Source organism: Pogoniulus pusillus, chromosome 13 (assembly GCF_015220805.1).
Source record: "Pogoniulus pusillus isolate bPogPus1 chromosome 13, bPogPus1.pri, whole genome shotgun sequence".
Taxonomy (NCBI): Eukaryota; Metazoa; Chordata; class Aves; order Piciformes; family Lybiidae; genus Pogoniulus; species Pogoniulus pusillus.
In genome coordinates this window covers 25,255,822-25,282,489 of record NC_087276.1, presented here as the reverse complement: position 1 = coordinate 25,282,489, position 26,668 = coordinate 25,255,822, and the positions used below count along the sequence as shown (strand labels likewise).

The window sequence follows — 26,668 nt, the reverse complement described above, 5'->3', positions numbered from 1 at the left end:
CTGAGAGCAAGAGAGCGTGCTTTCAAGCCTGTAATAAGACATGCCCCCAGCAGAAGAAGGGCATCAGACAGTTGGAGTGGGTCCAAAGGAGGCCACAAAGATGATCAGAGGACTGGAGCATTTCCCTTATGGGGACAGGCTGCAAGAGTTGGGGCTGTTCAGCCTGGAAAAGAGAAGGCTCTGGGCAGACCTCATAGTGGCCTTCCAGCACCTGAAAGGGATGTACAAGTTGGAACTAGATGATCTTTAGATCCCTTCCAACCCAAACCATTCCATGATTCTATGTTTCTCTGCATTTGTACCACTTGCAGCATTAAGAGGAGGTTGTCACACATACAGATATATTTGCTGCCCACCTTCTTTTGTCACCTGGTAGGATTTGGTGCCACACTGGTTAAAAGAATTGCCTTCAGCCTACACCACCACTGCTTTTCCTTCTATAGCCGAGGTGCTGGAAGCCAGCACAATTACTGTGCGCTGCTGGCCTTTCCCACGGTGAAACCTGCTTTTTATTTCCTGCTGCTTTAACCTTAGTGTCAGTGAAATGATCCCTAGAAAGCTTTTATTGATTGCACATTATCGTCTAATTAAAGTGCAATAGAAGAATTGCAGAACACTCGCTCTTACAGCTCTGTGCCTGTTGCAGACACTATAAATTAGAACACTTTCTGTTCATGTATGGAAAATGGCAATGCTTATTTCCTTTTGAATTTCACAATGTCTTCTGAAGGCTGTACTTGTAGGTGTGTGATTATTTCTTTTCTTCCTCAGTAACAATTGGGAAAAGTGTTACTTGGAGAAGAAACGAGGCCCTGTAGCCTTGTAGGAGCCTCATTCTGACCCTGCTTGCTAGCTATTACCCACATTCTCTAAAGGGAGGCATTTCTAAATGAATGGATTTTAATCTGAGACCTGTTAGACAATTCTTTAGCATCATCTGGAGAGATATAAATGGGTATTAGTTATACAACATGTACAGACTTGCTCTTCAGCTATACAGTATGTAGAGGCCAGTTTGTCAATAGCGCTGCCTGCTCTTACATGGAGTCTGTTTATTGCTGTCTGGACTTTATGGCTCTTTTGCTCCATGTTGCCTGTGGTTCGATTCTTTCTAGTAACTTGTATCTTCCTGAGTTGTGCACAAGGAGCTAATAAAAGGTAAATCCTAGTCCTTGATAGAGCAGGAACTCAAGTGTTTGTCATTATAGTTCTGCATTTTGCATAGTCACTGACTGAACGCATGGCCTTGGGGAAATCACTTAACTTACTCAGATCTTCAGTTTGCATCCAGTCCCTAGGTCATACATGATACACAATGATATGTTTACAGAGATTTATGAATGATCAGTAATTCTGCTAGGACACTGAGCAGGAAGGTGCTATAGAGAATGGTGGATTGCTCTGCTGGAAATGAATGAATGACTCGCCAGTTGCACATAAATGCACTTAAATATGTTTAGCGTTGGGTGTGAAATTGACTTTTCCCTTTCTCTCCCCTACAGATGTACTTTCCGATTCCCTAGCACGGTTATAAAGATTCAGTTCACATCTTTGTACCATAAAGTGGAAGTAAAAGAGGAAGCCTCATCACCTCCCCTTCGGCCACTTTACCCTCAAATATCGCCTCTGAAGATTCACATCCCGGAGCCGGATCTCCGGAGCGTGGTCAGTCCCCTCCCATCCCCCACAGGCACCATCAGGTGAGATATTAACTATCCAAAGACTGCTTTTTGGAAACTCCTTCTGTGTTCTATGACATCGGTCTTGTCAGCCCTGTTCTGTTTGGGAGGCATAATGGGCACCACGAAAAACAAGAAGTTAAATATCTAATGTGAGAAACGATGGACGGCTGCAAAAAAACCTGCTGTGGTGGCTGGAAGTAGGGCACATGGGCTGCTTTTGTGAGCTCAGGGGGTTTAAGGGTGAACTTGAGTGTTAGTTTCACACTATAGAATTACTGGTCTATCTTTGGCAGTGGAATTGGGAATATCTATGAAGAGCTACCTATATGCATGGGGAAAAGAAAGCAAGCAAATTCTTCCTTTCTATGTTAGGACTGGCTGTTTTATTTTTATCTCAATAATACTCTGTTGTTGCTGGGTGGTGCTGGTGTTCTCTGGAGTTAGGGACAAGGGTGGCCATTGGCACGTGGTTTCCTGGGAATAGAAGGAAATGGGGCTAGGATGCTGACCATGTACTGAGGGGCTGTAACAATCTGAGCGTCCATCTGGGCAAGTATCCTGTTTGGTAAATTATCTGATTCACAAACGTGCAGCAGAAATAACCTGAACATTAAGTTACTTTCTGCAGCGCTCTCTGGTTTTCTCAGTGAAGAGCTGGCATAATAGAAGTGCAGTTCTTTTAACATTAAAGCTGTAACTTGAAGTGTAACTAATTTTAGAACAGAAAACTCATGTGTAGGGTGAGTTTTAAAATGTGCAGGCCTCAGAGTATTTGAAGTGTGCCTGGTAATAGCAGCAGCCTTTGGTTTGCTTTCTTGTCTGTAAATTGTAAAAAGGTAAAATACATAAATATCTTCTGGGAGTTAGCACTAGTTCAGGGAGTAGTATTCAAATGTAGGTGGCTAAGAATGACTTCAGTGTCACAGCGAAGCCAGTCTGGTTTTGCATAGATCTGGAGGCGCTTGCTTGTTTGGGTTTTTCCACCCATCTTGCAGAGCTGCACAGATGTGCAGTGCAGATATTCGAGAAAGAGGGGGCTGGAGGTAGCTGTGGTTTTAGTCCTCTGTTCAGCCACTGCTTTTAGTTTATATTTAACCTTCTCTTTTTAGATGAAGCTTGTTGCTGGGAGGGGAGGGGGATGGTTTCTTTGCCAACATATGGTAGTTAGTTTCCATTCAGTCATCTTGCGCAAAGCAGTGCAGTGTGGTTTGTGTTACTAACAGAGGCTGTATCTTTCGACTCTGGCATATGTCTGCAACTGATATTTGACTCCCCAAGAATGTTTCTTTTGCATAAGGAGAAAGTGGAAATAGTAGTGTTGAATTGTGCTTAGCCCCTAACGGAGTGTTTACTAACGATGATTAATGATTGCATCCGTTTGTCTTGAGCAGAAGCTAATCCAGCCAAGACACAGAAAACCTCAAAAGGCATCTGAGGTTTCACTTGCCAAAGCCCTTTCGTTTCCGAGTTGCTCTTGCAGAGGAGGGGCTGACACGTTTGTAAACATCCCTGTTCAGCCCCTTCAGCCTTCCTCTCTCCCCTGGCAGGGTCTTGCAACCCTGGTAACACCGTGGGCCAGGCTCTGGGAAGTGATTTGGGTGTTTCAGTTGGAGAAAGGGAATGCTTTTGGGGAGCATTTAGCCACGCATTCTGACCATCTGTCTTTCAGAGCAGCTCTCTTCTGTCTTGGTGGTTTCACAGTGGTGGGTGAGACTGGAACGTTGTCCTCTCCCCCCTCCCTAGAGCAGAGCAGGAAGGGTTGATAGAGGCTCATCATGAGACCCACACACCTCTCCCATTGCTGCCTTTGGGAAGTGGTTGCATGAGCTGCCTTCTCCTCCTCCCTCTCCCCCTTCTAGTATTTACTTTCCTAATTTGGTGCGTTTGCCTTGCTCCTCCCTGATTGGCCCATGGAAAATTATTGCAGTTTGGAAATCCTGGGCAGGGTGAAATTTCCTTTTTGGAAAGTGGCTCCTGGCCCCTTTTTCCTGCCTCCACCCTGCCGCAGGGCAGGGGCTGTACCTGTGCTCCCATCAGATCCATCCCTGCCCTCCTGACCCCCAGCCCTGCTGTACCTCCCTGTTTACACTGCAACTTGCTTCCCTGCAGGTTCCCCCCTGCAAGCTTCTGGGCCTTTTCCAGCCTATTTATTTTCCCTCTGCAAAGTGCACCACCTGGAGAGAGAATGAGCATTGGTTAAACAAAACCAAACCTGCCACCCTCAGCAGCTTTGCAAAGCAAGATTCTTGCTTACTCCTAGGGAGAATTGTGTCCACTGTTTTTTTAGCTAGGTGCTTTATCTCCAGGAGGGGCCATTTGCAGATGTGTTTTGAATGCCATTGTACAGCTTTAAGGGAAAATGTTGTCTGGCAGCATGCTGTGAGGATTACACACAGGCATGGCTTATTTCTTCCTGCTTTGAGTTCAAAATTCCCTTTTAAAAAAGCTAGACTTGCATGTTCCAGAAAGGAAAAGGCCACTGTGGTTGTAAGAAATTGGTAGGAACAGGCTGCTGTTTCACACAACCTGGGAAAGGGCAGAGTAGCACCAAATCTCTTCCCACTGGATCCCAGGACATTGGAATGCTGTGTTGCAAAACATGTGTAGTTTAGTTAAATTCAGCTCTGCCCCTTGGGATATAAAACTGAGTCACACTTCCAGGAGTTTTAAGGGATGGTCTTTTGGTTCTGCAGTTGGCCTTTGGAGGGTACTCTTTGAATGACACAGACGGAGTACAGACTGAAAGAGCTGGGGCTGTTCAGTCTGGAGAGGAGGAGGCTCCCAGGATGTGGCCTTCCAGCATCTGAGGAGGGCCTACAAATAAGCTGGGGAGGGACTTTTTAGGCTCTCAGGGAGTGACAGGACTCGGTGGAGTGGAGCGAAGATGGAGTTGGGTAGGTTCAGACTGGACACGAGGAGGAAGTTCTTCACCATGGGAGTGGTGAGAGGCTGGAGTGGGTTGCCCAGGGAAGTGGTTGAGGCTCCATCTCTGGAGATGTTTAAGGCCAGGCTGGATGAGGCTCTGGACAGCCTGATCTAAGGTAGGGTGCCTGTGCCTATGGCAGAGAGGTTGGAACTGGATGATCTTTGTGGTCCCTTCCAACTGACTGATTCTGATTCTATGACACTAGTGGCACAGTGTTCCTCACCTCTGATATTGTGGAGTTAGAGCAAATCCAAGCAAAGCTTAGTGTTTCTAGCAATGTGGATGTGTTGTGCGATGTAGTCCCCAGAGTGGCTTGGGCTTGGATTATAAAACAGATCCACAGAGACAAGATGTGATGTAGGAGCCTATTCCCAGTCTCAAAGTCATGCTGAGTTGGAGTTTAGAGTTACAGTGCTTGAGTTTCCCTTTTATTACCTTTCACTTGGTGTTAGTGCCCCTGTAAGTAGCAGTCTAACTCAGTTTTCCAAATAGCTTCTCTCTCCAGCACTGCCCCTCAGGGTTGGGTTTTTTAGTATTTATGAAAATGAAATTATTTCTCTGTACATCTTTCTCTGTTCCTAAACAGCAGTTACACATACACACATACCAGTGAGAACATACAAAGCTACAACAAAGAAATACTCAATGCTCTACTATGGAGGTCTGTACCATTATTCATATTTTACAGCTGCTGCTTCTAGCTTATCTCTGCACCGGAACAACTGTGAGTCTGAACACTTTGTCTTGTACTCATTTGTGTTTTCAGTGAAAGTGCACCAGATAGTTAGATCACATACAATCTTTATCAGTTGATAAGACAAAAAACCTCAGACATTCTTTGGCATGTAGGAGGAGGAGCCATTGGAACCCTGTGAGAACCTCTGCTTGAAAAGTGGTGAGGTTCAGTGCTGATAACTAGTTTGTGTGTGGACCCCAGTTTGTATGGCAGTTATTAGTATTTCATGTGCCCACCCATGTCCAGCTATTGCCAGAAGGGTGAGTACTTGAGTTACAATTAAGTTAATGGCATGAATCACAAAATGCCAGGTTAGAAGGGACCCCAAGGATCATCTGGTCCAACCTTTCTAGGTAATAGTGTAGTTTAAACGAGATGGCCCAGCACCCTGTCAAACTGAATCCTGAAACTGCCCAGTGTAGGGGAATCCACTACTTCCCTTAGGAGTGATTCCGATGTCTGACTGTTCTCATGGTGAAACATTTTCTTCTGGAGTCTGAGAACCTCTCTAGGAGTAACTTGTGCCCATTACCTTTTGTCTGTTCAATGTGAATCCATCCTCGTGGTGGCCATCCTTTATCTACTGGTATGTGGTAACAAGGTCTTCTTTAAGCCTTCTTAAGGCTGAACAAACCCAGTTCTCTCAGCCTTTCATGACAGAGTATCCTTCTGCACCTTCTGTTTTATAAGCTTGAATAGTAAACCAGAAGATGTGAGCTGAATTACTCTGCTTTTATAAGCTATATTCTCTAAACTTTATTTCCTTCTCTCTTTATTTTCACTGGGCAAAATTAGTTCAGCAGCACATTGCACGCTCCAGTAGCGGATTACTCAGAGGCCTGCGCTCCGGGAACTGCAGTTATCTTGGCTTAGCCACCAACTTGTTTTGTGGCCTTTAACAGGTCATTTAAATTCATTGTCTGATCTTTATGCATGCATAGTGTAATTACTACTTTCCAAGAGTGTGTAGTAGATAAATTATGTATTGAGCTTTTATTCCGTAAAGCGTGACAGGCTGTGTGTGTCTGAGCCGTGTTACAGTCGACCTGCAAGCTCTGGCTCTGCTTTGATTCAGACTGGGCTTGGAAAAAGGGAATGCTTTTTTAATAGGTTCTAGGACAGCCTAACAGCACTGTTTCAGAACACTTGGGATTTAATCTGAACTTGTACATTTCCTCTAAAGGTATGTGGTGGGGAGCTGACTGAACCCTGACTTCAGTGGATGCATTCACTCACTGGAACAGGATTACATTAATGCTGCCTGCTCCGTTCCATTCCAGTTTCCCAGCTTCGCATAGCCCTATTAGCTATTTAACTGAAAAGCCAGTGAAGAGCTCCAAGGCAGGTTTTTTTGCAGGCTCTTTTGCATTGTCTCTGTTACCCATTGCTTCCTGCACTCACACAGAATATATGGCTTGGGTAACTCCCACAATTGGACAGACCGGTGATTATTTTTAATCACCCTTGTCTCTAAACCACAAGCCAACTCGTGTGATGCATATACATCATGTAAGGAAAGCAGCAGTCTGTACTGGGCTTGGGAGTTCCTACTCATGCTTATTTCAGATAATGGACCATGTGTTGGAAGAGATGTGCCAAGCCATGTGCTGGAGGAAAGGTTGCAGATGTCACCCGCTACATGAGCGCTTCCTCTTCCCCCCATCAGTATAAAATGCTCACTGAATCCACAGTTGGAGTGAGCTCACTTCCTTTCAAAGAGGGGAACTGCTGGAGCAGACACAAGTAATAAAAGATTTCAACTTTCTCCAACTGTGGCTTGTTCGACAGCTTTGTTTTCCTTTAGCATTGTGCAGGCAGGGTAGCTCTCAGATTTCTCCTTTCACATCAAAATACAGCTTGGTTTGGCAGTCTCACCACTTGTGATTGTTTCTGAAACCTGAAATGTAAAACATGCAAGGACTTGCCTTTCTTTGAGTTGTGAATTTTGGGGCTAGGCTGGGGAAGGAGAGATTCTCACCCATTCTTGCTGATTGACGTATCATGGAAATGCTCGTTTCGCAAGCTGAAGTGCTGTACTTTGACCTGGTTCTTGCCTATGCATGTAAAAACCCTCCCTGTCTCTTTCAGTGCCCCTCTTCACAGACCTTTGGAAGGGGTATAGGGCTAGTCTGAGGTTTGTGCCATTTCTCTAACCATAGTGCTCTCGTGCATGGCCACACACCTCCAATTTGTATTTGGGGAGGAGACTGGGGAAGATGTTAAGAAACAGGGATTCTTCCTTTGTACACAATAGGGCCTTCAGACAAACTGCCTATTCAGGCAGCAATCTGTGCATTGGCCGTGTTGCCAAGGTTGCAGCTTTTATCCCTGCTATGTCTCTTGTACCTGCTTCACAGATGTGCACTCAGACATTTTGCAGAGGCACTGCCCACCATATCCCAACCCACAAAGCTGGAAATAGTTGGGGTTTTTTCCCACTTTAGCAGTGCAGATTCCAATTTAGGTGAGCAATTATGTGTCTCAGGTAATCTTTCCTCTTCATCATAGAGAGGATAGGTGCTTTATCAATATACCTGGCTTACATTAAGCCTCTGTAGCTTGAGCCCTACAGATAACTTTCTTCTAGAGAAGAATGAAATTAATAGGGCAACTTTCCTGCATTCTTGTACTGCCTCTCCTCCTGGGGGAAATTGGTGCTGGAGTTTGGGAGTGTTTCTGTTCCCAGCTAGTTCATAGATTTGTAATGTGACCATAAATAAACCATTTAACCCTTTGCTGTTTTGAGGCTTTTTGTTTTGTTTTTCCCCATTCTGTCAAATGTGGCTAGGACTGAGGGAGTCAAGAGTGTTTTACATAATCTCATATGTGCTCAGGCAGCAAATCCCTCTAGCTCAGTATTCTGCATCAGATGGATGTCTTTGGGATAATGCAAGAACATAAAAAAAACAGAGTAATGCTAACCGAGATGCAGTCTGCCCCCACCATTTTCTTGGGTCAGGAGCTGGGACTTCCCAACCATCTGTCTCTCAGAGCCATTGGTGGATTCCCTATCTTACTCCTTTCCCCAAGACCTCTTGCATTCACACAGACTTTCAAGCACCAGCCCTGTCTTACAGCATGCCACAACAACTGTAGAATCACTTTCTGTTGTTTTGGATGTGCTTAGTTTCACTTTGTGCTTCACCATATCTCCTCAGAAGAGGCCAGGAGCTGAGCACCTCTTGGCTTTCTTTTTATAGGCTCAGTCACCTTGCTCCTCATCTTCCATCTTGAACTATTTGTTTCCTGTATGGAATCTGCTCTGTGTCTCTGATCATTCTAGTTATCCCTGTCAGTAGATTCTCTGGGTCTGCTGCATCCTTCATGTTTTGAAATGGGAAGAGACAAGTAATTCAGAGTATCCTGATTGTGGACACACCACACACACAGAGTGTGGTACATCTTCATTAAAACAAACCTATTTTGAACATTTCAGCAGTAAGTTGTACATACTCTCCCACAGCTGATCTTGAATGATTTGACTGTTGCTAGAAAGTGCTTTGAGCTTAAGAGACTAGATTCCTTTTGGCAAGAGTTGAAAGTGATTCTACAAAGAGCTGTTTCGTTTTCAATAGCTAGAACTTGAGCCCTGTGTTTGAAAGACATCCTGCCCCTTAACACAGGTGAGTGTATTACAGTCACTGCGTTCAGCCCTCCTCTTTCTGGCCTTGCAGCTGAAGAAATGTGAAGTGTTAAATGGAGAACAAGCTACAAGGTTGTAGTCTGATTCTAAAGCTGAGTCTCAGCATTGTATTTGGGAAACTGCAGCTCACTGACTGCCTGCAGTTTCAAGTTGAGATGCTGACTCTGCAGTGGATATCAAAGATCTCTGGGACTTGAGGCATTAGCCATGGTGCCATAGGATTAAGATACTAGGTAACTGCAGCTGGTTTGTCTTTGTGCTCTGTGAGTCTTCCAGTGGTATAAACCACTTGATTCCTTTCCAGAATGCTTCTTTCCATAACAAACAAGCTTAACCCAAGTCACCTTGGTTTGCTTGTAAGCCAGGATTGCCTGCATGCACAGTAGGCATGGATCCCAGCAGGGAGTTAGGGGTTCTGAGAGCTATGCCTTTCTCAGTAGTGGGTTGTAGTATGAAAACAGATCAAGTTCTCACCAAATATGATGCAATATTAATATCCAGGTAATAGTAATCACTGTCCCCACACCTAATGTTTGTTCTATAGCACAAATAGGTGTTTGTAGGAGGAAAACCTTTTTGTTCCATAATACTTTTAAAGGGGATGTTAGTGCATGCAAGCATCCCTGTCTCTGGGTGGTGAGGAGAATTCCAGGAACTCCAGGAAACTGATGTCACTGTATTGTATTTGCTTGTTTTCTTTTGACTGCATTAATGTTTAATTTTAACTTAACCCTCAGAGGGTTATTTTTAGTAAAACTGTTTCTTCACTCCTCTTGTTCCATGGGGAGTCAGTGGAACTGATTATGTCTCCTTGTTTTTTCCAGTTGTCAGCTTTTTCTCCCTTCCCTATGAATGATTGACTGAAAGCTTGAACACTTAACATATGTTACCCTGTTGCTTTGCATGGCGTGGCTGAAAGTTTGTGGTATTAGTTCCGTACCCACGCCTCTTGATGTGATCATTGATCCAGGCTGGAAGGGGCAGATCTACCTAGATAAAAGTGCTCTGTCCTGGTAGAAAAGAAACAGTATCACTTCCAAATCTATGGCTGTGAATGTTTCTTTAGGGAGCTGCTCATGTTCTTTGGTGTCTGTCTGCTGGGAGAGGCTGGCTTTTCAGAAAGCTAACAACACTTTAGGTTGGCAGGGCTCGGTCAACACTCGAGATCCTTTACCCTGCCAGGCTGTGATTTCTGCTTTTATTTCATTTTTTACTAAATGGAGGGGAGGGGCAAGAAAACACACTTCAAACTCATGATCAGCCTCAGAAACTAAAATTTGAACAAGTGGAAAACCTGCTTCCTTTGCTGATCTTGAAAACATTAATCAATTCTTTTATCTGAGCTGCATGGGACAGTCTTCGAAGCCATACCAATAGAGGAGGTTTGTTCATGTAAAATAAAATAGAACAGGCAAAGAAGTACTGAAGAACTTTTTAACTTTTTCTCTCTTCCATATCTTTGACCTGAGTTTTGGCTGCTGCTCTGTGATTTGCTGTTGGTGTGTTTTTGCAGCTGAAGACCAAAATCAGAAAACTCTGTTTCATCCTGTTCCATTTCTAGTCCCTGTGTTACAATAATTGCTCGAGTGCCAAAGCCACTGATAAAAAGAACTGCTGTGTTTTTGGTTTGTCATTGTTTCATGTATGAAAATGCCTTTTCATTTGTAATTATCTACACATTTTAAGAAGTGTGTATGTGGAGAAGCTATTGAAAAATGACAGCAGCATAATTAAATTCACACCAGCTCCCCATGTGAATACTAAGACATCAAGAGTGTCTTCTGTGGTTTAGCGTTAGCCACTTCCAAAGCAGGCACAAAGCCTGTAATAGCAAACTTTGATTCATTTTCCTGCACAAACAGGTTTCTTGCTTTTGAAAGAGGAGGTACGAAGTGCCTTTATCTCTCGCAAAGAGAGGTTTACACACAGGGGCTCAGCAACAATTAGATGCTTTGCACCTCCTGAAAGCTTCACCCCCTGCTGCACTTCTGAATGCCAGGGACTATGGGTGCGTGCTGAAAGGGTTACCAGATGCTGTGCAACGCTGTGCACGGCTGGTATACGGGAGATGGGCGAGGTTGTGTTTCCTACTGCAAGGGTTTGTTGTGGCTGAATATTTCTGTTGCCTTTTTCCTCTCCCCTGCCTACCCCCTCCCCCCCATCCTGTAATTCACTTCTAAAAGGAACCAGTCTGTGTTGTGCTGAGCTCAGCACTGCAGCCATTTGCAAGGACTCCACAAGGAGAAGCAGCACTTCTCAGCTTACAGGCTGGACCCTGCTAGGACACGATCATTCCTTACCTTGTCACAGTGCTTGTGCACAAACGGTTTGCCCAGGGAGCAAAGGAGGGTTGGCCGTCCACATGTGTAGGTGCTTGTGGGGGAAGCTATTTAACCAATCACCTTTTAGAGGAAGGGACTCTTTTCTGGGGGGTCGTTCTGCGCAGCGTTTAGCAGAGTGCTCTGCTGAGCATCACTGGCTGCGTTTATTTGTGTCAGGGTTAGCACCGCTGTTGAGCGTTTGACTGGTAAGTTTGTTTATGCCAGTTTTACTGAACTCAATAGTTCCCAGCTGTGGGCTTCAATTTGCATCTTCTCATACAATTTGAACTGCATGTTTTGCTATGTAAATCTTCTGTGTATTGTTTTGCTTTCTTGTTCGTTGTTTCTCTGCTCTTACGCAGAAGACACATGTCATCCTGGGACTCACCTGTGCCTTGCTGTTCCGACGTGGCACCCCTGGATGCTGGGCAGCACAGAACAGAGATAGACAATTCCCGGATAATCCCTTTTCTCCTATCCTTTCACCCTGTAAATCAAAGATGTGTGACCCCTAGACCGGCCTTTCTGATTAGTTCTCATCTCGTAGCACTCACTTCTGTGTGCCTGAGTGTTGCTGCAAATTACAGCCACCTTTTATTTGTTTGTGCAGCTTTTGATCTGCTCTAGCACCGCTGTCCTCCTCGGTTGCTGTTCCTGTCATGCCATCTTGTGGTGGCTCTTTGACTGAATATTGTCTTCTTCCCACAAGCTGCCTTCTGTATTGCATACTAGTGATTACAGCTCCCTTTTGTTAACTGCATTTCTGTATTGCATACTAGTGATTACAGCTCCCTTTTGTTAACTGCATTTGTGTGCTGGTGAATCCAGGAGATGTCTCTTTGGCACTGATCAGGGTATGGTCTTCTAAAGCTCAAGTGTTGTGTTGGATAGGGCCCTTCACGGCAGATGCCTGCTGTAAAAGAATGTAGCCTGCATCTGTTAGGATTAATTAAGTATTACCTGTGGTACAAGGAGAGTGGAGTAGTGTTTGTTCACAAGTTACAATAGCAAGCTATTTAGTAAAGAATTCATCCCTGACACAGGGCATGTTGGTTTAAGTTCTGCATTGGTTTAAGTGTTTCTCTGAACACAGGAGTTGTTCAATATTTTGAGACTGCTGTCTTGTGACTGCCAAAAGTGTGTGTGTGGCAGGTGTCAGGATTTGCAGAAATTCCAATTTATCCCTTACTCCTTTTTTCTCAGTCTGTCTCAGCTTTGGATAAGCCACAGGGACAAAAACCAAGTCTAGTGAATATCTGCTTCTGTGACCTGTGAGCTTTACTGTACTTTAGAGAGTAAGAACTGTGTGTCTTGTTAATAAGTGAAATAATGAATAATTGTGTTTCCTCTTTTTTGTGTCTCCAGTGTTCCCAACTCTTGCCCAGCCAGTCCACGTGGTGCTGGATCCTCAGGATATCGTTTTGTTCACAACATTACCTCGGATCTGCAGCTGGCAGCAGAGTATGCTGCAAAAGCAGCATCAGAGCAGCAGGCAGATGCATCTGGCGGGGACAGCCCAAAGGTTCAGAGAAACATTACTTTACCCAACCATGCTCACTGGGAGGGTTATTAAGACCTGGCAGTTTATTGCCAGTGCTGGATACAGTTAAAAGGGGTCTAAGAATACCCTGGCCATAAGGACATTGTATACAGTATCCTCCAGGGGGTTGAGACCATGCCTTCAAACCATCCCCTTATTAGTGTTAGATGATGAATCTGCTTGCTTAGCTGCCCAAAATAGATTCAAGTTGTTCACAAAAATGGGTAAGCAAGAATAATTTTTCTGTTTGTTTGATAAATCAACCTATACAGAGGTGCATTAATGCTCTGAGTCATCTTTTCTCCTTTTAATTTAGTGGTGTTTTGCAAAATGCAAGTTGGAGAAAAGGGAAGCAAGGAGAGAAACCAGATCCTTGTCATTAGAAATCTGTAGTCTGACTTTGAAGCAAACACAAAGGCCTGTCAAGCAAGCACTAAATGAGGAGAGTAGCAAATGGGATTCAGATTAAAAAATAACTTAGTTATAATGCTAAAATTTAATTTTGGTGAGCTGATCTTCAGATCAAAGTTAGAGTTTTAGATCCAAAACCACCTGATTTGGGATTGGGAGGAGGAGCACAACACTAAATGGCTTTTTTTGTATGTTGAATTCTCCCTTGAGACAAGAAGGGTTGTTCTTGATGAAGTAACACGAAGAGCTGGGAATACGAGATCTGGCAAACAAATTAAAGTTCCTAGAATGAAACAAATCCTGATGGAGAGGGAGAGGGGAAGGGACAGGATCAAGTTTCATCTCGGGCTTGTTGCTGGGAGGAGAGCTGATAGGTTTCATGCAAGCAGGCTTTCTGACAAAGTGCAGTTGTAGCTGGGCTTTAGTTTGTAGTGAACAACCATGCACCTTCTAACTCTGCTTCCAGTTGCTTGTTCTGATCCTATCCCTTATATCTGCTGTAAGCATGTGTGGTAAAATCAGTGTGAAACAGAATCTGATCCAAGTTAGCTTTTTGGGTGTGTGTTTCTGGGCAGGGGGAAGGAGATTGTTTCATGTGGCTCAGTCCTATAGTCCTCTTTGCATGCACTTGGTTGTGTGAAATTTGGAAGCTGGCAGTGCTAAAACAGGAGTGAAAGGGAAGAGGATGGTGCCACTCTTAGTTGTCCCTGCTGCTCTTTTAGTATCTGTGAAAACTACAGCCCAGTGTGGTTTTTGGTTTGGGTTGCTGCTACACTCTAGTGCAGGAATTCCTTATTAATGACTAATCTTCTGCTTGTTCTTTTTTCTTTAGGATGAGTCCAAGCCACCCTATTCTTACGCTCAGCTAATCGTGCAGGCTATATCTTCAGCACAGGACAGACAATTAACACTAAGTGGGATCTATGCCCACATTACCAAGCATTATCCATATTACAGGACTGCTGACAAAGGCTGGCAGGTGAGTTCTTGATACTGACAAGCTTCTAAACTACTTTGACAGGGTTTATCTGCTTCGAAATGCATTTATTAAAGATTTGGGGCACTGGGAATAGAGCTGCTTTGACTATTCCCAGAGTGAATTTGTTTAACATAACTACTTTGTTTATGAGTGATGAGTTTGGGTTTTTAAAATGTTTTCTAAGGCAATGTAGTCTGTTAGCATTGGGCTCTTTGGTTTCTGAAACCCTTTTAATGCCGTGGTCATGTGCCTTTCATTTTTGTTTGGTTTTATTCTTCCACATCTGTTCTATCAGTTACTCCTCTGTCCAAATACTTCCCTGAATATTCCCTATTCCTTCCCCTTCTCTTTGGTATGATCTGTCCAAACAGATGATGTCCAGCCTAAAACTGAGCCCGAATTTTTAATTATTATACCTCCAATCACAGTTGGTCTCTTTCTCAGTGTACCAATTGCATTGTCCAAGTCAGAGCTGGCAAAATTTGAGTCTCAAAATGAGAGCTTGGGAAACTACAACTCTAGGCCTTCCTTGTGGTATTAGAGGAAATCTGACCAGCTTCGTAGGAGAGTTTGGATGTAGTTAACACATGCTAAATCAAGCTTAAATGTTCACTCGAGGGCTGTTTTCAAAGTTCAAGAAACCTCAGCTCCACCTGCTTTCAGGCTTTTTCTTGGCATCACACCTTTTAAATGGGTGCTGTCGTTTAAATATAATACACTAATGCAGCTGGAAGGCCTCTCACAGCTGCTGATATTGTTGTGACCAACTGACAGGAGAGAGCTGCTTGGTGCACTTTGAGTACAGTTGGAATAAATACATTTCTGGCTCCCTGGCTTTTCCCTGCAGTTCTAATTAATTGTGGAATTCACTTCCTGCCTTAACCTGCTCAGCAGAATTGGGCTTTGGAAACCAGTCGCTGTGTCCTGCTTCAAAGAGAGCTACGTTTCAGTAGAGAGTGAAGTTGCCTTTTCCCCTCCCCTCCCAGTAGCATCGTGAGGCTTCATTCACATGTGAAGAGCTCATCTAAAGCTGCTACAGAAGCTCTTGTTGTGTTTTGAAAGTGGAAAAGGAATGGGTTTTTGCATACTTGGGCTAGGGAAAGGCTCAGCAAGCCCAAAAGACAGTACTACACCCAGAAAGAGGTGGACTTTTGCAGAGTAAAGGAGCCATAGTCCTGTCAGTGTCTGGAGTGCTGTGCTAGTCTTGTGCTACACAGGTAATGGATTCTGCTGAGAAACAGCTGTCTGGGGGCACATTGGCTGACTTGCATTGCAATTGCCATGAGGTGCAGTGTTCTTTAGGGCATGTTTGGGCACCCCAGTAATCTGTCAGGTTAGCAGTTAGCACAGGCTCAGGCAGTTTTTTCCACTTGCCTACAATAAAGCCTGTCTTCTGAGAGAGTTCTGATGTGGTTTACAGTGATTTCCCCCTGCCTCAGCAAAAGCTCTGCTTTCATTGCCTTCCACAGGGGAGTCACTGCACTGCCTGGCTCCAGATGTATTGAAGTGATGGGGTAGGACCAAGCAAAACAGTCTTTCAGCATTGTTAGTAGAAGCTCTGACACGTTTCCCCAGTTCTTCTGTTGCAGTGGCTTTGGAGCTGTCTGAGTTGAGTGACTTGTTTCTGTCTTCAACACTGATTCTGGTGGCATGGATTTTATTTTTTCCAAGCTGTGTGGCAAAGCCCCTTGATCTTTGTTACATGCTTCCTCATGGCAAAATAATCATCTCCTTCCCCTGCTTCCTGCAGAATTCCATTCGGCACAACCTCTCCTTGAACCGTTACTTTATTAAAGTCCCACGCTCCCAGGAGGAGCCTGGAAAAGGCTCCTTTTGGCGAATTGACCCTGCCTCTGAAGCCAAACTAGTAGAGCAAGCATTTAGAAAACGAAGGCAAAGAGGAGTGTCCTGCTTCCGAACACCTTTTGGGCCTCTGTCCTCCAGGTAACTTGAATTTCCTCTAATCTCTGTGCCAAACACATTAGAAAGAAAACAAACAAACTTCTCCTGAAGTACAGTGAGCAACCTTCACTTGTGTTTATAGTTTGAGAGGTAATATAATTAGTCCTGAGGCATAACCTGAAAATTGCTCTGACTTCTTAAGCGTTTACCAGAAAAAAAAAATCCAGAACCAACCTACAAAAATTGCATCAAATAGCAGATAGGTTTTGGCATCACTTCAGAGATGTTCAAAGCAGTTATCGCTGGAGTAAGCGGTTTTAAGATGCCAATCTCGCATTTCAGGAAAGCTGTGTTTAGATGTGGATTAGATCATAGTGGGAATAAATCTTGTGGTATTTAAAACCCTCTCCTATAGGGAAGATCAGGTTGATCGTGGTTGTCAGCAGTGAAGCAATGGGGGCTGCTCAGTGTAGCTGCTCAAGTCAGTGGTGTAACTACAAAAGAGGATCTGTGTGCAGTGACAGCCTTCTCTAGGCCCTGTATCTGTGAGGACAGGACTTGCATATCACAGTATCATCAGGGTTGGAAGAGACCTCACAGATCATCAAGCCCAACCCTTTACCACAGAGCTCAAGGCTAGACCATGGCACCAAGTGCCACGTCCAACCTTGCCTTGAACAGCCCCAGGGACGGCGACTTCACCACCTCCCCGGGCAGCCCATTCCAGTGTCCAATGACTCTCTCAGTGAAGAACTTTCTCCTCACCTCCAGCCTAAATCTCCTCTGGCGCAGCCTGAGGCTGTGTCCTCTCGTTCTGGTGCTGGCCACCTGAGAGAAGAGAGCAACCTCCTCCTGGCCACAACCACCCCTCAGGTAGTTGTAGACAGCAATAAGGTCACCCCTGAGCCTCCTCTTCTCCAGGCTAACCAATCCCAGCTCCCTCAGCCTCTCCTCGTAGGGCTGTGCTCAAGGCCTCTCCCCAGCCTCGTCGCCCTTCTCTGGACACGCTCAAGCATCTCAATGTCCCTCCTAAACTGGGGGGCCCAGAACTGAACACAGTACTCAAGGTGTGGTCTAACCAGTGCAGAGTACAGGGGCAGAATGACCTCCCTGCTCCTGCTGACCACACCATTCCTGTTGCAGGCCAGGATGCCATTGGCTCTCTTGGCCACCTGGGCACACTGCTGGCTCATGTTCAGGCAGGTATCAGTCAGCACCCCCAGATCCCTCTCTGTTTGGCTGCTCTCCAGCCGCTCCGACCCCAGCCTGTATCTCTGCATGGGGTTGTTTCAGCGCTAGCTGGAGCAGTTTCCTGTGGCATTCCTCCCACACCTCTTGTTTTTCGTTAAAATGAGCAGGGAAACAGGAGAGGTTTTCAGCTGATCACCTTCTCACTCATTTGTCATTAAATAAGTTTTTCATTCCTCATGTGTTTGGCTGCATGGGACCAGAGGTGGGAGGGAAGCAATGGGGAGAAGAGGCAGCAGTTGTTCTGTGGGCATATATGAAGCAGATGCTTGCGTCTTTCTTCTTCTTCCTCTCCTCATCACTAAAATCCTTTGAGGATGGACTGAAATTATTATACTGATCTGAACCTGAGACAGCTGGGAGCTTCTCTGCCAGCAGTGGGTCTTAAGATGAAATGTTAAACAAATCTGAAGGGCCCAGTTTCCTTCAGCCAGTAATAATGAGGTAGTATTTGGTGCTAAAGTGTTTGTGAGGCTATTGTGTGGCTTTCACCTCCTCTCACTGAGGCTGTAGTGGGTAGTGTGGAAGAAAGGCTGTCTTTCTGCTAGAGAATCCTGTAGCCAAGTATATCTCTTGGTCTCTGCTGCTGTCTTGTGGTCAAAAGGCATCTACGTGTACCAACACTACCTTCTGCTGTTTCAGGAGCGCTCCTGCCTCCCCTACTCACCCTGGACTGCTGTCCCCTCACTCTAGTGGCCTACAGACTCCAGAGTGCCTATCACGGGAGGGCTCACCCATTCCACATGATCATGACTTTGGGTCAAAGTTAGCCTCAGTTCCAGAGTATCGATATTCACAGAGTGCACCTGGTGAGTAGCTCTTGTTTCACAGGAGGGTGGCTGTTGGTTTGCACCGAGTGCCACGCTGAGGACACTGCAGGAGTGCTTCTGCCAGTGTGTTACAGGAATATCTAGGTCTTTCCACTCTGTTGGTGGGGATTAATGATGCATATGCAACTTCAGACCGTTGTTCTTACTACTCTTTGGATGAGTGGGCAGGAGATAAAGGAATATGTAGAAATATGTGAGCTAACCTTGATCTAGGTGGATCTAAAGCACAGTAGCCACGGTAGTGTGTAGCTTGCTCACACTGATTTACCAGCCTTCTGAAGAAGATCAGCTTGGCTGTGCAGAGGTCTGGTGCCATGGCCAGGGCTTTGGTAATTCGTTAAGCCTTGTTAAATACCTGCTTGTCAGCTGTGCTGTAACTGGCCTGATGTATAGAGTGTTCCTGGTGAAGCTGGAAGGCAAAGCTCATTCAAGCTTTTTTGTGTATGTACTTATGGTGGCTTTTAACCACAGAAATGTGCTGAGATGGAAGGCAAGGTTCTGGTAAGTTGGGAAAGAGAAAAATGAAGTGACAATTTTTGAAGCCCTAGTTTTTGTTGCCTACTCCACTTCTGCCAATGCTGAAGGTCTGAGTGCTGCAAGTTAGAAGCGTGCATGTGACATGAATGGAGGCCTTTTGCCTCTCATGCTAATGTGGGCTTCTCTCCTTTGTTTAGGATCTCCAGTCAGTGCCCAGCCGGTGATTATGGCTGTTCCTCCACGAACATCTACTCTGGTGGCAAAACCAGTCGCGTACATGCCAGCATCCATAGTGACTTCCCAACAGCCTCCATGTCACGCCATTCACGTAGTTCAGCAAGCTCCTACTGTTACAATGGTCCGAGTTGTGACCTCCTCTGCAAACTCTGCCAATGGATACATCCTCACAAATCAGGGCACAGCAGGAGGAGCTCATGAAGCTGCAGGAGCTGTGTTGGACTTAGCTGGTGACCATCGAGGTAGCTTTTTTTCATCTCCTTTTCTACTCTTCTAATCTTGAGCAGCATTATGGGCAGTCAAACACTGTTTTCACTCACTGGGTGTTTAGCCCTTAATAAAAGATGTTTCTCCAGGTAAAACTTAAAGCAAATAAGAATTCACCCCTTTGTCTCCACCGAAGAGCAAGACAGCTGTGCTCCCTTGCCTTCTGTGACAAACAATTCTTAACAGACTTTGGAGGCTGATAAAATGTGAAGGAATTGAAATATTTCTATTATCCTCATTATCAATATTCTTCCTGTTTATTGGTCAGCTGAATGTGCTAGAGAAATGTGTATTTTTTTTTCTAGCCCAAAGAGATGACCTGGGAAAGGCTGAAACTCTCTGCTTCTGGATGGGATTGTAAATAAATGATTGAGCCCTTCGTTTTCACAGGCCTGCATTCCTCAAGGAAAGCATGTGCTTCTGGAAGTGCAGCCAGTGCCCCATTAAAGCAGTCTCCAAAAACTAGTTACAACAAAGGTCTCTTTTTTTCCTAAGATGGAAATTCCAGCCTTGGGGGATTTATTGAGTTAAAAGTTCTCTTGCTGTAATCTAGACAACACCTTGTCTGCTTGCCATTTCAGAAGGGCTTGGTGCTGCAGGATAGATGTGTGTTGTACCAGCAGCAAGACTAGTTTTTCTGATTGCTTTCATGTGGGCATTGAGGCAATGGTCTCTAAGAGGAAGGGGGGGAGGAGAAAAGACAGAAACCTTCCCCTCCCACAACAGCAGGACCACTGGCATTTTTAGTTTAGCATTGGTTATCTTGCTTGAGTTTCACTTGCATTCTCAACAAATTCCTGTCTGGATCCCATACATACTCCTGAAGCACTAGCACTTGCAGCTGCCTATCTGTCACCTGCCTCTTTCTTTCATTCACTAGTTCTTGTTGTCACCTGTTCTTTCCCTATTTCTTCCTCTCTCACTCCTATTCCTAACCTCTTCTCTTTATTTTTCCTGGTTTCTCCCTTTTTTTTCCTAATCTCTCTACTTTCCTTGCCTTTTCTGTCCTTGCTTACCAGCACCTTATCCTTCAAGTAAGATCAGCGCTTGCTATCTAACTCCACTCTTGTTGTCTACTAATCTTAAAATGGGAGACATTTTCTCTTCCTACAGGAATAACAAGTTTGTGCTTACTGCCTGCCTCTTCTATGAAATACTTAGAGGCCTTATTAGAGAAGAGTGGTCATCTTTTCTGCATGCTGTCCTGTTACATACCTCCTGAATTGACCCAGTACTTGTCCTAGGCAGTGAGATAAGTGGCTGAGTGCTCTCAAAACAGTTATCTCTATTCAGGAACTTAACCCTCCTCCTCTTTATTTTTTTTAACTCCCACTTATACTTGCATAGCTGGCAAAATTGTGAGAAGACCTCCTTGTAAATCAACCTCTGTGCAGCCCTGACAGCAAGCTGTTGCAGACTCTTTGCTCCAGGCATTGTTTAAGATCTTAATGCCTTCTCCTGCTGTGTGGTATTGAGAGTCAGGCCTGTAATTGCAAAGTGAGCTATGAGATTTGCAGTGACTGCTGTCCATGTAACAGCTGTAATGTGCCAGTAAGGGAGATGATGCCTGTTTAGGACAAAGGGTCAAGTTTCCAATCTAGATTTGGTTTTTTGGTGGTGGCTGAATGGGATATACTATAAGAAGAATGTTTTTAATAGTGCTAGAGTGTATGTGCAATATAAAATATTTTAGAGTATTCACATGTTCATCTTTGACCTTCTGTGGTGCTGAGGTTTTTTCACATAGAATCATAAAATGGTTTAGGTTGAAAGAGACTTCAAAGCTCATCCAGTTCCAACCCCCTGCCATAGGGCCTCATCCAGCCTGGCTTTGAACACCTCCAGGGAGGGAGCATCCCCATCCTTCCTGGGCAACTTGTGCCACTGTCTCTCCCCCCTCACTGGAAAGAACCCTTTCCTAACATCTAGTTTGAATGTCCCCTCTGCCAGTTTAAACCCATTACTCCTCATCCTGTCATTACAAGACCTTGTAAATAGTGCCTGCCTAGCCCTTCTGTAGGCCCCTTTCAGGTACTGGAAGGCTACAACAAGGTCTTCTCGAAGCCATCTCTTCTCCAGGCTGAAGAGTCCCAACTGTCATAGGCTATCCTCATAGCAGAGCTGCTGCAGCCCTCTGATCATCTTCGTGGCCCTTCTCTGCACTCACTCCAACAGTTCGATATCCTTTTTGTGCTGGGGCTCCAGAACTGCACACAGCACTCCAGGTGTGGTCTGACGAGAGCAGAGTGAATGAGGAGAATCCCCTCTCTTGCCCTGCTGACCACACTGCTCTTGATGCAGCCCAGGACACGGTTGACTGTCTGGACTGCACTCGCACTGCCAGCTCGTGTTGAACTTTTCATCACCCCAGACCCCCAGGTCCTTTTCCTCAGGGCTGCTTTCAGCCATTCACCACCCAGCCTGACGTTGTGCTTGTACCAATCCAGGTGCAGAACATTCATGAGGCTAGGGAAGTATCACTGCTAAAATGTTACTGAGAACAGAGGAAATCATAGAATCCATTGGATTGGAAGGGAACTTTAAAGATAATCTAGTGCAAATCCCCTGCAGTAAGCAGTAACATCTTCAAATAGAGCAGATTGCTTAGAGCTCCATCAAGCCTGATATTGAACATTTCCAGGGATGGGGCCTCCACCACTTCCTTGGACAACCTGTTCCAATGTTTCACCACTCTTATAATAAAGATCTGCTTCCTTGACCGTTGTGTGTTCTCCTTTTAAGCAGGCATGGATGAAAAGCCAACGATTGCATTTGCCACGATACCCACAGCCAGCCGTGTTATTCAGACAGTTGCCAGTCAGATGGCCCAGGGCGTTCCAGGCCAGACGGTCACCATCCTTCAGCAGGCAGCTCCAGTGGCCATTGGACAGCACCAGCTGCCCGTGCGGGCCGTGACTCAGAACGGGAAGCACGCCATCCCCACCAACAGCATCGCCAGCAGCGCTTATGGTAGGCGTCTTCCCACTGCTTCCTGGCCTTTGACTGCCCTCTGTGCTTAGCACTTTGGTTGCTGCACAGATGCAAGGGTTTTTCTTTTCTTAGTCTGTGTCAAGTTATTCCGTGTGTTCAGTAGCAAAGATATTCCAGTTCTTCTGTGGCTGTAAATATCAGTGGTAGATATCCTTCTGTCTGCCTCTGTTTTCTTTTTAGCCTAGCGGCAGAGTTTTGCTATCTGGCATTGCTTCTGAAAAGTCCAGTCTTTGCTTTGTCCTTGGCTGTGTGTTTATTACTACTCAGCCTCTCTTTCCAGAGGTTTTTTTGGTAACCTTTTGAGAGTTACTTGTTGCAAGTGTTAGTGATTCTTTTGTATAGCCTGCTTTCATTTGTTTTCTTCTGACAAACAGCTTTTGCTTTCAGCATGCCAAATAACAACATTTCCACGGTGCTCTTCAGATCTCGTGAAATACGACTCCATAGAGCATTAGGAAAATAACATACTTTCCCCTCTTAAGGTCTTAGAGCCTGAGAGGAACAAGATCTCTTTTATCAGGTGAGGAGATAGAGGATTTTTTTATATACAGGATGTGTTCTAGTCATTTGTCAAGCCTGACTTATAAAATGCCCTACTAGCAGTGTCTTGGCATCCTCCTCTTACTGCTTGCTCAGCACTTCAGGTTTTGTTCAGCTAAGGATGATGACTGGATAATATCCAGGTTTCCTACAGCCCTATTCAATGAGATGAGAAGCACCTCTGCTTTCCCAGGCTGCTGCTTATGAGAGTGTTTGAAATGGAGGGCATTGGGGGGATTCTGGTGGCTTTCATGAAGGCAGGACTGCTTCTACAGGATGTTCTGCTACATCTCTTTGCGCTATCAGCTGGCTTGCGCTTGAATTGCAGGGCACTTACTGGATCAATAAAAAATGGTAGTGATAAGGTTTTTATGTGAGTGGGTTATCAAGTTACTAAATGGATTGCTTCACAGAGAGTGATTTGCTGTTGGAATAGGCTGCCCGGGGAGGTGGTTGGAGTCGCTGTCCCTGGAGGTGTTCAATCAAAGACTGGATGAGGCATTTAGTGCCATGGTCTAGTCCAGGGGTCCTCAAAGTTTTTAAACAGGGGGCCAGTTTGCTGTCCCTCAGACACTGTTGGGGGCCAGACTATGGTTTGGTTCCAGCCCAGTAGTGTTAGGGGCTGGACTATAGTTTGGTTCCAGCCCAGTAGTGTCAGGAGATGGACTATGGTTTGGTTCCAGCCCAGTAGTGTCAGGAGATGGACTATGGTTTGCTTCCAGCCTAGTCCCGGTGGGTGCTTGGGGGCTGCGGACGCCGGCCAGTGGATTAAGTGGCAGCAAGTGGCTGCTTGGTTTCCCTCCCAACCACTGGCGGGGGGGAAGAGGGCAGGCAGGGGGGTTCTGTAATACCTGCGGGCCGGATTGAGGACCCTGGGGGACCATATCCGCCCCACGGGCCGTAGTTTGAGGACCCCTGGTCTAGTTGATTGGACAGGGCTGGGTGATAGGTTGGACTGGATGATCTTGGAAGCCTCTTCCAACCTGGCTGAATCTGTGATTCTACCCAGCATTAGTTTCTGTTTAGGTTGAATCAGACAGATTTTTACCAATTCAGTATTAAGATATTCTAATCTGACTAATTTTTTTCTAGTGCTCTCATCAAACTGGAAAGTATTCTAGTTGAGTCTGAGGGGTGGTTTGGTTTCTTTCTCACAAGTGATAGTGAATGTTGTGGTTCACAAAACAGAGCCTGAGCCTTTATTTTTCTGGACAAAGTTGACTTCAACTGCATGATTTAGGTTCTCCAAATCGCTGAACTGTAATTGATGACTAACCTTATCCTTCCCCTTTTTTTTCCCCTTGGTTCCTTCTGATACTGTGCAGCCTTCTTCCCATGCTGTGGTAGAAGCTGCTGGGCTTTGAAGACCTTTGTTCTTTTTGCTTTGTTTATTTATCCTAGGGCTCCTTTCTTGACGCATTCAGCAGTGAACGCACCGCTAATGTTCTGTCATTCCATCCTTTGCAAGTCAGTCTGGAGGGCAGAGGATGTGCTGTCTCCCGAGTCCCTTTTGGCTGGCTTTCTGATTGATGTAGATTCCAGAAACTGCATGTGTTTTGTTTTCTGAGCAGCGTTGTGTGCCAAAGCCAGTGTGTAAGCACATTCTCTGTCTGGAACTAGGAATTGTAGACATTTTTACGGAGGGTCACTACTTAAATCATCTTTTTCTTCTCACCGCTTTTATTAATGAGAGGGTGAGATCTTGTGTCAGTACTGGAATACTGGATTGGGAGCCAGAAATTCCTGTGTTCTGATGGGAACACATTTGATTATCTGGAATAAACTCTTTCCTGCCCCGTTTACAAGTGAGGTGTCAGTACACTTGGTACTTGGATTCTAGCTTCCCAACAGAGTGGCTGCTCTTAGTGTGCAAGGAGGGCTAAAGAATGCCCTCAAGACTGAAGAGAGAGCACGTGGATGTTGTGGCTTCCAAGAAGCTCTGGTTGTAGGTGACCAGAGAACTACCACCCCTCAAAGAGGAGGTGTGCTGCGATTTTGACAGGGGATTGACCTTTGCTTTCTGTAGGCGAATGCTTAGCTGGCAATGCCTTGTTTGACAATGAATAGGAAGAAGGAAGTTCTCCTGTGAAAGGGATTATTACCAGTTTGCTAAACTCGCACAAAGCTGAAATTGTGGGAGAAGAGGGAGAGGCAAGGCTAGCAAGCCCTTCAAAATGGGCTTGAAAACATCATTTGAGTATGTGTCAGCTATCACCTTTGGCTGTGATGTTTTGCTTTCTGGAATAGCAAACACTCATGCTGCTTCATCACATTAATGCTTTCTCTCTCTTGTCCTGTTTCCCAGCTCTCACAAACCCATTGCAGCTTCTTGCAGCCCAGGCCAGCTCATCCACTCCCGTTGTAGTCAGCCGGGTGTGTGAGACGGCAACCGAAGAGACAGCGTCAGCCTCTTCCAGCGAACCTGAAGTCAAGAGACCCCGAATAGAAGAGTCCAGTGCAGCAGTCCCAGCCCAAACTGGAGTCATCACATCTACCATGCCACAAGGACAGGCAACCAGTGAATGAAGAACCGGTGGGAAGAGCTGGAGAAATGTGGGGTGGGCATGGGAATGCAAGAGCCCTAAAGCAGCTTTCAAAGAAAACAAGCCACAACTGTAACAGCTCAAAACCTAATGAATAAAGAGCTCTTTTTAAAGTCAGAGTTTTTTAAATGGGAGGACAACAGCTGTTAGAATCACAAGGTGCCAAAAAGAATGGAAAAACCCCTCCCAAGAACCCATATCTGGAACTCTGTTCTGTCTTTACCTATGGGATGGTTTTTTTCCCTTTTTTAAAAAAAAATTTCAAAAAAAAACCCTAACAAAAAAAAAAAAAAGACAACTGATTGTATGACTGCTGGGATATTTTTAACTGTCTTTTCCCCTTTTGGCTCCAAGGGGATAGAATTTGCAGTTCAGCATCTAAAGGAATGTAACACAAATACGATCTGCTCCCTGGAAAGAAAACTCCTCATTTTCTATGCCTTAATACTGTGCTTCTCAGAGCTTCGAAACGTAGGACCATTTTTAAAGGGCCATCTAAGGCAATCAGATGCTGAAAGATGGGTGCAGTATCTCACAACAGCAACATTAAAGAAACATGGTACCAAGCTTAAAGAAAAAGGCAAAATGATTTTTGTGTTTTAAACCAGAAAAATTCTGCATATGAATGAACATTTATTTATGTGGAGCTTCAGGAGGAAGAGTTACAGGGCTCGGCCACCTGGATTTCCAGATGCAATTTCTCTCCATTCCCTCTGAGGGAGAATAAGATGACAGAGGAACTGTATTAAATTGGTTCCTGTAACAATATTAAAAACAAAGGGTTTTGTACCTTCAATGATTTCTTACAGTTATTCATCACCTTGCTCTGGACAACAGCCAAAATATCTTGATGACTGAGGATCACATGGGGAGGGCTGTCTCCAAAATCTTCTCTGTGTGTTTGGTCACATCCTGTACCGGAGAACCAGTTTTTGTTCAGAATAGCACTGTAAGTGAAGACACAGCCACTGTTTCTGTGAACTTGGTCCTCTGCACTAAAGCAGTCCACCTTTACCTCCTGTTGGTAGTGTAGTCCTTAACTAGATGGACAGTGGTCAGGAGTCCAGGGCCACGTAGGGGTCTGTCACTAATCCTCTACCGTGACTAACCACAAAGCTCCTGTGAGTTCTTCCAAGAGGGAGGTTGAAAGCTGGAGCGAGAGGCAGCAGAGTTCAAAGAGTGTTTAATGCAAATTCTGCAAGAGTGTGGAGGCTAAGGCAAAAGAGGCCTTTTACTTTCCATGTGGCAAAAGTCACTGGATTTCTTTAAACAGGTTTTCCAAAAGGAATTGGGAGTTTCCTTTCATTGCCTGGCTGCCTTTCCCATCTCTCTTCCCTCAAGGACTGTTTGGGTTGGCCGGTAGGAGGAGGCTTTTACCCAGACTGTATTCCAGGC

The 26,668-nt window shown here is 45.1% G+C and overlaps 1 protein-coding gene across 2 annotated transcripts in view; it reads left to right on the top strand.

The window, feature by feature from the left end:
• The window catches only part of FOXK1 (forkhead box K1), a 52,206-nt gene extending 26,137 nt beyond the window's left edge, over nt 1-26,069 (top strand). Inside the window, exons 2-9 of one of the 2 annotated variants that reach the window (XM_064153641.1) lie at nt 1,503-1,700; nt 12,674-12,830; nt 14,092-14,238; nt 15,989-16,182; nt 18,031-18,197; nt 18,893-19,174; nt 21,942-22,169; nt 25,036-26,069. In XM_064153641.1, coding sequence (XP_064009711.1) covers nt 1,503-1,700; nt 12,674-12,830; nt 14,092-14,238; nt 15,989-16,182; nt 18,031-18,197; nt 18,893-19,174; nt 21,942-22,169; nt 25,036-25,256 — 1,594 coding nt within the window. In that variant the 3' untranslated portion in view covers nt 25,257-26,069. The remainder of the gene's footprint in view (nt 1-1,502; nt 1,701-12,673; nt 12,831-14,091; nt 14,239-15,988; nt 16,183-18,030; nt 18,198-18,892; nt 19,175-21,941; nt 22,170-25,035) is intronic. The other variant, XM_064153642.1, reaches the window with a different exon arrangement.
• Nucleotides 26,070-26,668: the final 599 nt, after the last annotated feature.